At 39.7% G+C, this 17,286-nt stretch overlaps 1 protein-coding gene across 1 annotated transcript in view; it reads right to left on the reverse strand.

The window, feature by feature from the left end:
• MRPL3 (mitochondrial ribosomal protein L3) overlaps positions 1-14,328 on the reverse strand; it is a 28,889-nt gene extending 14,561 nt beyond the window's left edge. The window contains exons 1-6 of the mRNA XM_058807906.1: positions 14,211-14,328; positions 12,162-12,340; positions 11,247-11,338; positions 10,371-10,469; positions 6,250-6,349; positions 4,313-4,373 (exon numbers count right to left, since the gene is read on the reverse strand). Of these exons, the coding sequence (XP_058663889.1) occupies positions 4,313-4,373; positions 6,250-6,349; positions 10,371-10,469; positions 11,247-11,338; positions 12,162-12,340; positions 14,211-14,302 (623 nt within the window). The 5' untranslated portion in view covers positions 14,303-14,328. The remainder of the gene's footprint in view (positions 1-4,312; positions 4,374-6,249; positions 6,350-10,370; positions 10,470-11,246; positions 11,339-12,161; positions 12,341-14,210) is intronic.
• Positions 14,329-17,286: the final 2,958 nt, after the last annotated feature.

Below are 17,286 nucleotides of genomic sequence, written 5' to 3' on the forward strand. Positions count from 1 at the left end.
AACAGAGTAAGAACAGAATAAGATTATCTAGACTGAATGCAAAGTCTAAAATAAAGTAAGGACCTACTAACATCTAGTTTATAATAAAATTTAGAACTGGTCAACTAGGCAGTTAGTAGCTCAGGCAATATACCTCAAGCATTCTAAAGAACAGTGTTTTTCCAGCCTAAGTTGATGTGAATAAGATCTGTTTTCAGACAAGTGGTGGATTTCTCCACTATATAAAAAAAATATATAATGAGTCCATTTTCTCCAGGATCCACAATTTATCTGTATTTCTAATGCAAACACTTTACAAACTTCCAAGTGTATGAAATGCAACATGCTTTTGAAACTAATATTTATCTTATATAAACAAGGAAGAGAAGTTAAGATGCATGCTGTTCAAGACATATTATGGAAAATCAGAGAAAAGTTTATACAGTGTATTGTACAGTCTTAAACTTTTTATTCTGACAAAAATAATGAATATTATGCAAATTATATTCTTGTCCATTTCTGAACAGACACCAGCTATTAATATCATTCATTTAATTTCAAATTGTTTAACTGCCCTCTTTGCCCTCCTTAAAAATTACTATATGTGAACACATTCAGCAAGGATCACTGATAAAAGAAAAGTAATTATTCTAACTTAACCTAAGCCAGCTGAGATTTTTATAAAACATTAAGGTCTGTCAAAGCAGCATGTTAATCCATTACTATATATTAACTTAACAGAATAAATTACTAGAATCCTCTCAGAAAGAATTGATTTTGCTATAGTATCTGAAATATGATAACCAAGAACCTATGCTGAATTAGAATGTTAGACATCCTACTTACCCTGTTGTGGTATCATGCTAAGGCATCTTCTACCTGTTGTCTTGGCTTGAATCAAGGGCTATACATCTTTAATGTTCTAACATTAGACACCATATCTGAACACAAAACCCCACACACATGAGATGTATAAAACTAGATTTGAAATGCAGAATGCCCCTGCTCCTCAACAGATGCAATATAGTGACCTAATTTACTCAGCTTCACTGAGTCAAGCATTACCTGATTCCCACAAAGTAATCACAGGGAGCAATGATGATATGAAAAACTAGGGCATGCAAGAGTTAAAAGAAAAATAATCTTTCTGCAGAGTTAAAACCAGAGTCTAATTACAGTTGTTCTGGTCTCACCTGCAGGAAAGCAGGTGTTGAGGTCAACCACCTAATTTTGTACAAACCCTCATTTTCCAGATTTGATACAAGAAAAATGTCAGTACGTAATGAGAGAACTCACATTTAGAAAGCTACGGGAATTAAGCAACTCTAATTAAGCAACAATTTACTTAGCTAGTAACTCTTCAAATGCAGTTAATTTAAAAGAGCATTATTTCCATGCTGCAGGGGAAAAGTATTCCAACCACTTACTCAGATAACTTTGGGCAAATGGAGAGTTCTGATTCAGGCTCAGATTACACAGCTATTAGAGCAAAACTTAAATAAACCATAAACACTCCAGACTCACCACTTTCCAACAAAACTACTGTTGGCTTTTTCTTGGGAGTGACAACATTTCTGATGTTTCTCATCACCCTCACAGTAAAGAATTTCTTCCTAATATCTAATCCAAACCTACTCTCAGTTGAAGCCATTTGTCCTGTCACCACATGCTTTTGTAAAAGGTCTTTCTCAATCTTTCCTACAAGCTCCCTTCAGGTACTGGAAGTGCAATTAGGTCACCCTGAAGCCTTCTCTTCTCCAGGCTGAACAATCCCAATTCCCTTAGCCTTTCCTCATAGGGGAGGTGCTCCATCCCTAGAGGGGACCACAGAGCTGGATGCAGTACTCAAGGTGGGGTCACAGAGCTGCAGCCTGTGAGAGAGGTGTTTCTAGATTTTGTTGTGCATTTTAGCTCCAAACTTAGCAGGGCTCAACTTAAGGATTGAGCTTTTAAATTACTGAAAATAAGTACTAAGGAAAATATTTCAGCACTATAGAAGGTTTACAGCATGCAGACACACTGCCCAGTCTCAGTCCTAAAAGCCACCCATACCATGCTGAACAATTAGGAAGTTTGAAATAAAAACACAGTGCAAACATAAATCTTTAACGCAACCCTCTCATTCCTGTAAAAGATTAAAAGAAGACAGTCATAAAAACCCCCTACATTTCGGTAACCAAATGAAGAGGCTAACCCAAGACTTCTGAAATGAAATTTGAAGTTTTCTTATATATAAGGAGAATATTTTTATTTGCATTTTGGGAGAAGGAAGCATACAAAAGGATATTTTGCTCATCTGAACAATTAAAAGTTGGTAAAAGATTAAAATATCCTTTATATCCCACTATATTATCTCCTCACTGAGGCAACATTTGTTTTCTTTCTTTCCTTTTGAAAGGACTTATTACAATTAATCATGCTACTATCAACAGCACTGCTATTTTCATCCATATGATTTCTAACACTGTACACTCTGGAGTTTCCTCCAATAAAAGCAAAATTACTGTCAAACTCAAAAATGTAAAGTACATATTCATGCAAATGTATTTCTAAAAACTTTTACTTGACACTATGTCTCTGGAATTACTGTCAAGTCCATAATGGTTTGAAACAGAAAGACCCAGGTCCTCCCTCCAAGTCCTTCCCCAGGTTGGATGGGACTTTGCTGGATGAAATTGCATGGAAGAAAACAAAACAATTGAAGAAATAACTGAAATGTAGTAATATAACTTAATTCTTGCCCAGGAGGTAAGGAAACAAGATAAATGAAGCATTCCAAAGAAGCAGAAATCAGAATGTGAGCAAGCTACAGAAAAGGGTTAAAATTTTTTGATACAGAAAGACTGGAATGATTAGAGAATCACACTGACAGAAAACCCATTTCACTTTTCTCTTTAGTTAAAGAACATTTCCTTCACCTTTACAGAAGGATTACAAGAAATATGCTACCAAATCGGCAGTACAAACACACATCTAATTTCTGAAATGGGATCATACAAATATCTAGAGAAAACATATTAAAAATACTAAACTGCAATCTAGGATGGATTCACTGAACAGGACCAAGAACCCAGTCCATTTTTAGCTTGCTAGTATTTTCAAATACTAAAAGCAATACAAATCAATCACCTGCAGCTGTTTACCAACATCTTCTACACTGCTAAAAAATCCCTTTCCTAGTTCTTGGAAAAGCTCCTGGAAAAGCAAAGCTTTTCTGAATTAACAAAGGCTGACACTTAATCTCCATTAAATGACTGTATTCCTAATGTTCATGTGCCTTGTTTTGCAAACAAGCTATGGTCTCTTACAGGATGCTCACTGAATGCAATTTACAAGCAGAATGAATAATATGCCAGACTTAAATGTATAAGAAAGTGCGACATGGAAAAAATACTAATTCAAATCAATTCCTTAAATTGTTTTTCTTAATAGTGTGCCCTCACAAATGCAGTGAGGTGTAGTTCTATTAGAATTGCATACTCAGCTCTGTTGATATGGTCAGTTTCCCCATGTATACAAAATCCTGGGAACTGCATTGGACATTTATAGGCATTACTCCCTACATGTGAGACAACTGCAGCTGGGTACCATCTCCATTGCAGAGAGAATAAAACAAGTAATGGCAAATGTTATCTTTGTATCACGACACTGAATTATGCAGACAGGAGCTCTCTTGGTCAGGGGAAATCACAGATGTACAACAAGAGCCAGGACCAGTCTTTGCCACGGGATGCCAGTTTTTCTTTTGAACACCCCCTATTACTTGAGCTCTCATTTGGCATTCACAGTGGTCTGAGAGGAAATTATTCCTCCCACACTAAAGTAAAAGATCTTTAGCCACTGCTGGCAAGGACATGAGCTGGAATGCAAGAGAAAACAAACAAAAAAAAAATCTGACAGCTCTGTTGTACTGCTAAATGTATTCACCACCTTTTTGCTATCCTTTCAGTCTGCATATCTCTTCCCATCTCTTCACCAAATTAAAATTAAGCAGTCTTTTTGGGAACCAATACCTTTAAGCATTTTCACATACTAGAGATACTGTATTAAAGTATCTCCTTGCCCCTGCTAATCATGAGCATGTGAGAGACAATATAGGCAGCCCTCAGCCTCAATGGTATCAATAGTCTACCTGCCTTGTTCAAAAGCAAAAGGAAGCCTCATCCAGAAACATATTTTTGACCCAATGAGTGAATGGACAATCTCCTGTCACTACCACTGCAATTGTATTTCAGCTTTTGTGAGCCACAGGTTCAAGGCAAATTAGAGGGAAAAAAAGTCAGCCAGGTTCTTTGAGAGAGATTTAAGACATGATAAATCCTCAGGACCCTACGTTTTAGCAGTGACATCCACAAACTGCCCGGGGCGGAAGTGAGCGGCATACAAAGGAGTACCTGCAGGAGAAAAGGAGAGATCATGTTCAACTTAGTGCTGAAATCCTCAAACCACTACCCAGTCATCATCCTCCAGGGCAGGTTACAGTCACAGAACGTTTTATTTACATCTTATTTGCTCTTCTTTATCAACCTCACTGACTGAAATAGATGCTTTGTGTTCACTGTTTAAGCACACATCTTAGGATAGAATCCAATTTCAGATTGGCAGGAAGGGTCAAGGCTTTACTCAGATACATTGCCCTTCATACACTGCCAAAGCCCAAAGTGCCTAATTAGTTAAGACTCATAATACATATGCTTAGCAAGAAAACAGAATATGCTGCACTTAGAACTACTAACACTTCAGAAGGTGGAGAGTTTAAAAAAAAAATCAAACAAAAAACCAAACAAACCACAATCCCCCATTTATTATTAAAAATGGGGTTAAAAAAAAAAGGAAATTTCACAACACTTCCTCTATGGAGACACAGTGTTTCCAAACTGAAGTCTGTGGTAAAAGTACAGCTTCTTCCACTGGGGAATTGTCTACATGCTGACCTTTAGCAGAAACAGTGGCACTGTAGGTCAGTGACATCACTCACCTCACTGTAATTACAGAAATTCCTTAAGTACGTGCAGTATCAAAATATTAATTTCTGATTTGTTTTGTCTTCAGTGATTTTTTTTATCCAAGCCCAAATATTCTTTCATTAGGAGCTTAAAAAAAGGCAACAAGGCAAAACTGATAACTTAGTTCATCCTAAATGAACTTTAATCTGAAGACTCATGTGGCTGCATATTTCAGTTTGCAGTCTGTTATACATCCATTAAGAAAATGAAATTTTAATAGCTTCATGTCTTTTCAATTGCTTCCATGCTCTCTAAAATCTGTATGAATGCAAACTGAAATTATGTAAACCTCTCATAAGTCTCAAGCATAAAAACTTTTATATTATTTCATGTAATATTTACATAATCCACACATTTGGATAACTGCCAACTGACACAAAATCATGCACATAAAGGATGTTATGTACAAAATACACACACTGCAAAACCAGTTTATCAAAAACTTGCAATTCTGCTTTATCTAAAACTATTGCTTCCATTTATCAGTCCAGACTTCCTCATCATGTCAGATTTGATTTTTATCAGTTACTGCACTGTCTTAAATAGGTCTTGCAAAAAGCTCCACTAATGGCAGTGAAGATGCAATACATTAGAATTTCTTACTCTATATAATTCTTCAGAAAACACTTGTAACTGCCAAAAGCCACAAAACAAATGCAACCTAAATAGACTACCTAATAAAACCTCAGAAATGTTAAACTTTTCATTTGATCACCAAACTTCCAATACTGATTTTTAGTGAGAATGTTTGTTATAAACATGATTCAGTGTGTTTTACTTTGCAAGCTGTAAAACAGAAAAAGCAGACTTTGTCCTACTTTTGAATGCAGCAAGAAGAAACAAAACTCAAACTGCTATTTCAGGGTCCTGAGAAACATTACCACAAAATTGTGTCCCTCTCACATAAGGATAAACACAGAACTTGCTGTAACTGTATCCATACTTATGCCCAATAAGTGAGTCAAGGTTACAGACATTTACTTCTTAACTTAATGTTCAGAGTAAATTTGGATTGGATTTATTTTCTCATAGGTGGAAACATAGCATCCTGGAAAAAGTAAAAATCCTACATCTCATCAACTAAAAACTAAAACTCATCTTCTGATTTTCCCTACGCAAAAAGTTTGCTTGTGCTTAATGACAAAGAATTCATCACTTTCTATAAAAAACAACACTGAAATACACATCATAACTTCATTCAGGTCTACAAGTGGCAGATGCTAAATGACTATGCACATAACACTCAGTAGCTCAAAAAAATTACCTGGCTTAATTATGGCATCATCTGTTACATTAAATGTTGTAACTTTCTGCTTCCGTGGCACGCCAGCTTCTCTAAAAATTTCATGTGCAGACTCTGGTTTCTGCAACAAAAAGCAGCCATAAAAAAAAAGTCATCTTAAAATACTCAAGAATCAACCTAGCACAGAAAACTATTACAGACTGTCAACATCACTCAGAGAAACAGATACATGATACTAAAATTTCATCTTCAGGCTTGCATTTTCTCTCTACATAAAGTTTATTTAAAAATAAATAAATGTCTGCCTTTTATTTTCTGTCAAGTAGTTACCCTACAGCTACCTAATAAAAACGAGAGATATATGAGGATATTGAAAATCTGAAGAGGGAAACTAATCATTTAGAATGTAGATGACAGATGCTACTTTTTTTTTTCATGGCTGACAAGGAGTTTTGTAGCAATTTAGAAGTAGTTTCTCTTTTTCAAAGCCTCTGATGACTTAGTTCCACACCAAATGATAAATGTAATTTATTTAACTAACAAAAACATAGAAACAAAATTCTTGTCTTGCAGAAACTTCTAGAAATGCTTAAATTTCCACAGAAGAAAATGTTGAGTCTCTGGGCAAAAGAAGAAAAATTAGTAACAACGAGTTTATGATCCACGTATTTTTAAGATATAGCAAGTACACTCAGTGTCAAAACACTGCTGACCTAGTGAAGCAGAGATTTTGCTTTCAGATGAGTCTGACACATTTTAAAGTACTTGAAATTATTCTCAGCTGTTTTAAGCAAGACATCTCACAGAACAGCAGAACACTGAGACAAAACCAAGCAACAGAAACAGTGATGCAGGAAAATTGTGGCCACAGGAAAAAAAAAAAAAGGAGATGCAGCTGATTTTCCTTCAAATGGCTTCTGATAGAAAGTAATTTAAGCATCTAACAATACTGTCACACTTGGATAATCTCATCTCTGAGGTCTGCTTCTCAAAACTCCTGTGCAGTTCCCTCTCTCTCAAAAATTATTTTGTGTATTTTAAGAACAGATAATGTGGGCAATTTACAAAATGTTACTTAGTGTATTTGACAACAGTTTTGAAAATCTGCATGTTGCCCTTTCTTTTGTTTTTGAACATTTGTTGAAAAGTGTTACAACAGAGGATGTTTTATGAGGAATGAGGAAGCAAGATGATGAAGATCTCTGATTTAGAAAAAAACCCAGAAATTTTAAGTTCACAAATCTGTCTCTGAGAGTGAAAAATGTTTCCCAAGACATTTCTTCACTTGAGGTCACAGTACAAAATACTTCAAATACCTTTAAAAAAATAGAATCAACTACATACAAAACCTCTCCTAAGACCACAAACATTTGAGGGATCAGTGAAGCACCCTGTATTAATCTGCAGAACTATATGTAAGAATGAAAAATAAAAGATGTGGAATTCCTACTAAGTGCCTGTATATCAGTCCTTTATTTGCAGTTATGTAAAACTGCTGCCTTAAGCTACAGCAAGGGGAGCCCCGTGCTCAGCAGGGGTGGCTGGAAAGAGAAACCACAGCTGAAGAGGAGTATGGTGAAGTCCAAGGATAAAATTCACTTGTATCTCAAGAGTCCTACTCTAGGCTGTACCCTTGCACTGTTCTACTGTAACAGCACCTCCTCTTCAAACAGCCAAGGCAGAGATGTATTTTTACAAACAAAACACTTCAGTCTTTACAAACCCTTCCTAAAAAGCAATATTGAAGAGAGGAACACTGAGTGAATTCTCAGATGTTCCTTATTTTTAAAAACACCAACAATACCTTCCAGTATTAATGGAAAATTATTGATATGCCCTCACTTAAAGGAAGCATATAAATTATTTTTGACAAAAAAATAAAGTCTGAGCATTGACAGAGCTTACTTTTGAGCATAATTTTGCATTAAAAAATCATGAAAAAGCTGTTCACTTGTAACAGAGTGACATACATCAAGCTAAAAAGGAAAAATGAATCTTGTTAAAAATGCAATAGCCCTTATCAGTTTTAAAGCAATGTGACACTCCAAAGAAATGCAGGAAATTCGTTGTTAGAAAAATTACTGAAGGAATCTTTTGACTGAACTCATTAAAAACCAGTAGATGTGAGGAATCTGAGAAAGATAGATGTTCCTATGAGGAATTAACAAGAGAAATTGCTTATGCTAATACAAGACAGTATAATTCAGCTTTCTTTTATATCTCACTTCTGATACTTCTGAGAGAAAAGAAACATATAAAAAGGCTGATAAACATAGGAAAACAATGATCCAAACTTGCAGCTAAATCACAGAAATACATCACTTCTTAGCACCTTAACAATCTGCCCAGAATCAGCATGCCAAATTCTTCCTTAGGAATTATCTAGTTTATACAATGATGATGTCAAAAATAATAATACAGAGCTCAGAATAATAATAATAATAACAATAACAATAACAATAACAATAACAATAATAATAATAATAATAATAATAATAATAATAATACACAGTTCAGTCTCAGGCCAGGACCTCACCAAAGACTGCTCAAAGAATATTTAAATAATTTCTTTATTAAAATGAGTCTAAGTTCAAACAAATTAACAGCCACTAACTTGGGAAAAGTTATGCCCAAAGAAAGTCTTGAACATAACTCACACTACTAAAAAGTCCTTGAGTTGACATTTTCCATAGTTCTGCTTTGAAGAAATTTTCACAGGAGCTGTTTAAAAAGAAGTTTTCTTTATATCTCCTTACTTCTGGCATGTTTTTACTCTGACAACATACTGGATTTACTGGTAACATCATCTTAATGAAAAGATCAACTTTAAGGAGTCTAATGGGCAAAATACAACTTGAAAACATTATTCTCATGACTCTTGCATGTCTTAGACCGAAATAAGAGGACAGAAAAAAAACACAGCTGTCATTTGTCCTGGAAAATGTCATACTTGGAAGGTGTAAATGGACTGAAGTGACAGAATAGACACCTGAAGAGTGCAAGCTGTGCTAGTCAAACATGGCATAAACCAACTGAATAAATGAATGGTACCTTGAAGTACAAGTCTGTTCAAAATCAGCAGAATATACAAAAAAAGCCAACAGATCTATCAAATGAAAAAAAGTCCTTCTCTTACCTCCACTAAAGCAGAAACAAGTACACAGAATAATTCTGAGGCCCTGGGATAACCATCTGTTTGAAAAATGGAAATCTATGCTCTCAAAAAGCCGTGATCATGAACTGAGATAATCTGCTTAGTCGTCATGAGCCCTGGGATTTTTTTACTTGCCCAAATCAGACAAATGAGTGCCAGGATATGGTAAGAATTGAAAAATCATATTTCACAGAAATAATGCATCACAGAAACATCCTTTGAGGGAATGCTTTGTTCCTGCTTGATCTCTAACTCATCCTGGGGAATGACAGCTCTGCCAGACAACCTCAGCCACTGAAGATATCTGGGAATTCCACATAAAGCAACTGGGATGTCTAAAGAAGTGAGTGGCTTTGATATGGCTTACAAAGCCATATGATGAGTTGATGAGTTACAATCATGAAGCTATCTTCTTGAAAAGGTAAGTCTTGAAAAGGTAAGTCTTAAAGTTACTTATCAGCAGAACTATAGGCAAACTAAACAATGTCAACAGACCTGGGGAAAAATCAGAACTACAGCTAAAAAGATGGTACAGAAGAGAAAGCCAGAGCACTAAGTTGTAAACAATTGATGGAGCTGAGTAAGTTTGCAACAGGCTCCTGAAGTGTATTAGTATATAAGTGAAGTATCTTGCAGTCCTCATCTCAACTGCATCTTCACAGACACAAAGAAAACACATTTCTCCACTGCTAGTGATCCTTCAAATGCTTTCACCAGCATGGGACACTGCACATCAAAGCAAATTCCTAAATCCACAGCTTTCCTAGAAAATTAACAGGTAAAACTTTCAGAAAGTTCTTGCTATTCTCTTAACCAAGAATTTACACTCGCTTTAGGAAATGGCAAAGGTGAATGTGACAAAAGATCAATTACAAAGCACGCTTGTCTGCCAAGAAATCTTTCAGAGAAGTCTACTTATGCTACTTTTGTAGTGTAATCACAACAGAAACAACTATTCCAACAGTGACACCCAAAGTGCTTCACTTACAGAAAAAGGAGATACGTTTTTGCCTCCAACAAGCAGCTTAGCTGTTTTTCCACCCGACTCTTCCTTTGAAACATATCTTAAAACATGGCAATCCTGGACCTAGAGAAAATAAAAAGTGTTCATCTGAGCATAAGCAGATACATTAAGACAACAAAACAGCAAAGTGAGTCTCTGTTTTTATAACAGAAGATATAGTCTAAAAGTAAGACAGTGTGTCGTGTTTTTACCACTGACATTGCTTTTCCAATGAACTGAAGGCTTATTTCAGAAAAACAAAATTAGTAGAATGCAAACTGATTTCACAAATGCTCTAGAAATTATAATCATCTTTTTCACACAAATCTGCAAAATCCCTATTGTAAGCATTCAAAGCACACAATAAGAGCCCCCATTTTAGACTCCTGCTGCCTTGCCCTGTAAACCTGATGGCCTTCACAGCAGTGGCTCCTCTTGTGGCAGCAGCCACTCAGCAAAAGGCTTCATCACAAGAGCAGCTGCCAGAGAATATGAAGGAGCAGCTTCAGGGCTACAAGGGCACAGAAACCAAGGTGAAACTAATCCAAACATGCCCGCAGGTGGAAAAAGAAAAGGAGTGAAGTGGGATAGTTAACCCCAGCTTTGTTGCATCACCTAGGTAACACCACTCACAACTCTGCAGCATCTGAATAGCTGGGGCACTAGGGCAGAGCACTCCTGGAAAGTATGGATGGATATAAACAGAATGGGCGTGGTGTACTATAGAGGAGTGAAAGAGATCTTCACTTTATTTCAGGATTTCCCACCCTGTACAAGTAGTAAGTTTCACTTTTCCCTGAAACAGCTGCTTTACAAACTGAATACATTATAGGGGATTAAATTCATTATGGTTTAATTCACCTTAAGTAGTGTGACAGCGTGTTTTTCTCCTGATTTGGTCCATATTGGCATCATTCCCAGTTTTACTGCAACAACACCAACTCTGATGGAATCTGTAAATCAAAACAGAACATGGATGCACCTTCACACTTAATAATTGAAAGAGTTCAAACAATAATCTGCAAAGTCCCATGAATTCTGATCTCTCCTAAGGAGGTGAAGGAAAGAAAACATCACTAAATCCTTGCAGGTGGGCTGGGGGTTTTTAACCCCACCAGCAGTAAAGTTCTATCTGTTTCAGTTGTGTTTGATAGAAAATGCAACTACTTTTGGTTAGTTCTTCTTTTTCAAAATACAATGTCCATGTATTAGAGCTAAACTAACTATTGAAAAGTTTGCTGTAGGAGGTCCTTCCCACCCCAGTCTTTGCAATGGCAACCTGTCAAGTATGCCACACAAATTATGTGACCCTTTTAAAAGTTCAAAAACTTAATTCTGTGCTCTAGTCCAGAAGAAATTCTAATCACAGACCAGAAGTGGAATGTATTATATTTCACTTTTTCTTCACCACCCAGCAATATTCACAAAAGCATTTTCAAGTTCATACACTTTATACTCTAAGGAGACTTTTTGGACAAATTCTGAATTTATTATCTTGTTGTAGAGCAGTGGGATGGGCCAAGAGCTGGACTAAAAACTATCCTTAAGAACCTAAAGGTCTTTAGAGGTTCTTAACATCTTGTAATATTTTAAATGCTTTTTAGAGAACTGATGTATTACATTTACTTATCTACCAGGGGATTTATTGAGTGACTGATGTGAAAGCCAAAAGGAGAATACCTCACAAGACACAATCCTCATGTTACTGAATTCAACAACACAACAACAGTATTAATTTCAGCATGAACAGGTATTTCAGAAGAGATACTTTCTCACCTGGTGTCCACTTATTCAGTGGCCATGGCTCATCTTTCAGAGGGCACAGCTTGCTGGCTGTCTGAGCTTTGTACTCCTCTGCAGTTATCTTCTTGAGGAACTCCACATTCTCTTCAGAAAGATGCTCGTGCCACCACGTTGAACTGTTGATGTGTCTGACTACAAAGCCCAGCTGACCCCTTTCCAGAGGTGGGAAAAGGTTTTGAGTGTCTTATCAGTACAAAAAGTGTCTCATAACATGTATTTTACATCAAATGTATAAAACACCTAATTATCTGCCATTTGACTAAATATTCTGAATTATACCAAAGGGGAGCAAGCAACAACCAACCAACCAACCAACCACTCCTTTTAAGATAAAAACCCCAGCTAGATCCATGAACAAAGAGAATACAGTAGTTACTGTTTACCTTAAATTTAGCAAGACCTTTTAAAACAATCTCTTGTGGCATCCTTCTAGCCAAGATGGGATGTTATGGCATGGATGGGTGGGCCATCAGCAGAGCAAAAACCTGGCTGGATGATCAGCTGAAGGAGTCACAGCTGATGGTTTGGACTCTACTAGGAGGCCAGTTACAAGCAGAGCTCCCCAAGAGTCTATTCAGGAACTTGTCCTGCTCAATATCTTTTTCAGTGGCCTCTGACAGGGGATGAATGCACTGTTCTTATGTTTGAAGGGAGCAGAGGATGATGCCCAAGGGGGTCCCTCTGCCAGCCAGAGGGACAAGCCAACAAGGAACCCAATGAAATCCATAAAGTAGAAATGCACAGTCCCATCCACAAATGGCATGGAATAATTTGTGAGAAAGCTACTGACAAGGCTGAGGCAGGCCATGTCATGAGGTGCATGCCAGGAGAGCAAGAGAAGTGCTAAAAACTGAATAGGGGGATTCAGATTTGACCTAAGGGAAAAAATGTTCAGCCTGAAGACAATCTAACACTGGCACTGGGGTCTAGAGGGACTGTGCAGATTCAGTCCTTAGAGGCTTTCAAGACCCAAAACCACAAAGCCCTGAGCAACGTGGTCTGACCTCAGGGCTGGTCACACTGTGAGAAAGAACTGAGACCTCAGTTTAGAACTTGGCTCCTCAGCTCCCTTCCAGCCCCAACAACTCTCTGATTCTACAAACACTGCTGAACAGCTCAGTGTCCTGCCATAATGTCATGAGGGCTGAAAAAGGCTTGATTGCTCCCTAATCCTCTGCAACTCAACAAAAGAGTATTCAATAGTACAGGCAGTGAATGCACAAAGGAGTATTCAATAGTACAGGCAGTGCATGCACAAAGGAGTATTCAATAGTACAGGCAGTGCATGCACAAAGGAGTATTCAATAGTACAGGCAGTGCATGCACGTGGCCAGCGGGCCAAGGTGACCCAAGCACGGCAGGTCAAATCGCTCACTTTGCTGCAAAGACACTTTGGACGCGAACACGCCTGTCCTGCGGTAACTCCCACGCAGGCTGGGGCTATTTCTAAGGCTGGAATGCCCCGGCAGTAACCCTGGCACCCCGAACAAAGCTTCCAGGGCTGCCAGAGGCTGCACACGGAGCTCTCTCCAAAGGGCGGCGCCAGGGCCGAGGGAAAAGGGCGGCTCAGTGCCCCTCACCTTCCTGCACCTGAAGGGGGAACTTACTGGAAAGGACGAGGCAAAATTGCTTACAAGAGCCTGTAGTGACAGGACGAGGAGGAGTGCGCGCGAACTGAAAGACAGTAGGCTTAGGCTAGATATAAGGAATGAATTCTTTGCTGTGGGGGTGGTGAGGCACTGGAACTGCTTCCCAGAGAAGCTGTGGATGCTTGGCAGCGCTCAAGGCCACGCTGGATGCAGCTCTGAGTAACCTGGTCTAGGTGCAGATGTCCCCCCCCACAGCAGTGGGGTGGAACTAGATTGCCTTCAAGATCCCCTCCAACCCAGGCCATTCTACCATTCTACGACCTCGGGGCTGCGACAGGGGCGGAACCACGCTCTGCTCCCCGCTGTTCCTGCCGCTGCTTCTTTCCCTCCCGTCTCCCGGAGCAGCCCCTTCCCCTCCCAGCCGTAGCGCTACCTGTGTCCGGGAGCGGGAGCGGGAGCCGGCGCCGCCGCCGCCGCCGCCCAGAGGCGCCCGCCGAGCCGGGCCAGCCGCCCCCAGCCCGCCATGCCGCCACCCCGGCGGAGACGCGCCGCCTTCCGGCCCCGCCGCGTCCGCCGCTGGAAACCTTCCGTGCTGCCCCGGACACAGAGTTCCGCCCCGCGGGCGGCGAGCTCCAGAGTGACAAAAACCTCCCGAATCGCCCCAAAATCGTGGGCGTGGGTTGCAGCATCCGTGTCCGATGGAGCTGCTCTGAATACCTCACCCAAGAGCGAAGACGTGCAGAAATAGCCACGGGCCCCTTTCCCCCCGCAGCCCTTCCATCCCTGCCATGGCTCCTCTGCCTGCGTTCCAGTCGCAAGGCAGTGAAGTCCTGAGATTTCAGACACACACGAGTGTCCAAAACGGGAAAATGGCAGCGGCTGGTGGGGTTTATCGCTGGCAAACACCCCTTAGGCACACCGGGTTGCGGGACAATGGGGTTAAAACCTCCCTGCAGGTGTTGAGCAGGTGCCCTCAGGGGTGTGGGGGTGTCTGGGAAGAAGCGACTCTGCTGTGCCAAACTGCCTCGGGGTGCGGGGCTTAACCACGTCAGGGCTTTGCTTCCATGGAAATGAGCCACAGGGCCAGAGGAAAAGGTCTCAAGTTGTGCCAGAGACAGTTTAGATCGGATACTGGGGAAATTTCTTCTTGGAAAGGGTGGTTAAGCATTGGAACAGGCTGCCCAGGGAAAGTAGAACCACCCCGTGTGAAAAAAATGCCTATTTTATGATTGGCTTTTCGCAAATAATAAAATGAAAATTATATGTGTTGTTTTAGAAAGTAATGCTGTATTAATTCTCTTAAGTAGTGTGTTAAATATAGTTTTAGGTTATAAAAAGATGTTAAAATAGAAACTATGCTATGTAGGATACTTTTTTTAAAGAAAGGACTTGCAGTGAGATAGCAGCCACAGGACACCTAAATCTTTCAGAGAAAGGGAATTTATTGCTCCATTATCAGAAGAAACAAACTTCTTCCCGCCTCGAAGGTGCTGTTAGGACTCAGAGGAAGAAGCTGATGGTGACCAGACAGAATCCTGTATTTAAATGGAATTTATGCATCATGTATGAAGTGTATGAATGTGCAACAGGCTACTGTTTTTAAGGGATAATCTTTTGTTAACGTGTGTCCTTTTTCAGGCTTATGCTGCCCAGAAAAAGATACCCAGACATCCATAACTCTTGTTTCTATTGTCTCATATTGTCCTAATCAAATTGTCCAAATTGTTATTACTCTAATTGTATTGCTATTTTTATAACCATTTTATTACTGTTAAACTTTTAAAATTTTAAAAACAAGGGATTGGCATTTTTCACACCTGGGAGTGTTCAAAAAAACATGTAGAGGTAGCACTTAAGGACGGGTGATGTGATGCCCTGGCAATGCTGGGATAAGGGGTGGAATTGATGATCCTAGAGGCCTTTCCCACCCTGAATGATGCCATCCCTCTGTGACTGTGTGCTCCGAGCCAGTGGCTGGGATGTGTGACAGCAATTGAGCAGCAGCGTTTATGGGAAGTGTATTTAATAGTGTAGCCAGGGAAAGTTCCTGGTAAAATTAAAATGGGTGGGTCAGGCAGAGGGTTCTGGGCAGTCTGACAAAGGGATGGTACCTGTGACACTCTGGCTTTGGTGTGGTCTGGCTTTCATCAGTATTCAGGATTGATGCACTCTTTTTTTCCTTCTCTGGGCAGGGACCCAGCACAGCTGAGAGTGCACTAGTTAGGATAGCAAAGGGGTATGAACCCAAGATTCCTTTCTGGTTTCAGCAGAAATTTCTTTTTATAAAGACATGAGCTGTCAGCATGGTCAACTGGAATCTGTCCTTGTTTCTCTTTACCCCACTACTCCATCTTCTCCCCCACTTTGGTATGTGCGTGTGGGGGTGTTGCACATGAGGCTTGTAACTGGTATTTTGGTGTTCACACCCAAAACTGTGATCCAGAAACTTACCGGTAGCTTTGACATCCATTCCTTGTCCTGAATTTACTTCTTGTCCTTTTAAGAAGTAGCCACATAGTGTGTCCAGAAATGCATCTCCCAACTTTACAGTCCTACTGACATTCCCTGTCTGAAGCTGGGTAGTCATCTCCACTGTCACAGTGATCACTACATCTTTTTGCTCTCTTCCTGGCATCAAGAACAGCATCAGGGATGCTGCTAAATTTCATACGGATGTATTTTCTAATGGGGTCATTTGGTAGCTTATGCTGCTGCTCTGAGAGAGCTTTATATGAGGAGAAATAAAGGGGTTTAGAGACAATTTCTAAACACTGTGGCAACCCTACAGTGGTGCTAACCCAACCAAAAATTCCCAGGAAGTATCAAAATTCTATTTCCCTCCATTTTAGAGATCTGCAATCAAAGCACATTGCAAGATCAAGTAACTTGCCAAACCATGGCAGATGTTTCCAGCCAGAAAAGAGGGCTCCCTTGATCCTAGAGAGCCTTGTTGCCACAGCATGATGCTTTTCTCATGTAGCATCCTGTACAGCTGAGGTGACACAGGATTTCCTGCACCAGTAACATGGAAGTAATACATGGGGGCACAGATTTCTGAGAGAAAAGTTTCAGTTCTGTACTTTTCCCCTTATTATCATGATGCAAAATCAATCTTGCTGTTGTTTTGTTGTTGTTTTTTTTTAGTTGCATGCAGCTTGTCATGGTGCTAAAGAGGCATGAACTCATCAGGTTTGTGTGTGTAAGGAGGAGTGAGTGTAGCAAGGTGGCTGCAGCTCTGAGTGCAATCAGATGGCAAACTGCCTGCTCTAATCAGTTTGGGACAAGAATTCAAGTGCCTGCTGAACACAGCAGTAAAAGGCTTTCTGCACAGCAGTGGAAATGGCTGCTGCTTTTTTTGGAGGAAAGGAAGAGCACCCATTACAAAAAGCTTTCCCACCAGTCTGCCACCTTGGGTAGTCCTTGGAACTTTAGGAAGAGGAAACACCACTTTTGAACTGTCAGCCTTCACAGGAGAGGTCACCTGGATTTCACCTGATCAGTTTGGAGGA

Source organism: Ammospiza caudacuta, chromosome 1 (genome assembly GCF_027887145.1).
Source record: "Ammospiza caudacuta isolate bAmmCau1 chromosome 1, bAmmCau1.pri, whole genome shotgun sequence".
NCBI classification, from domain to species: Eukaryota; Metazoa; Chordata; class Aves; order Passeriformes; family Passerellidae; genus Ammospiza; species Ammospiza caudacuta.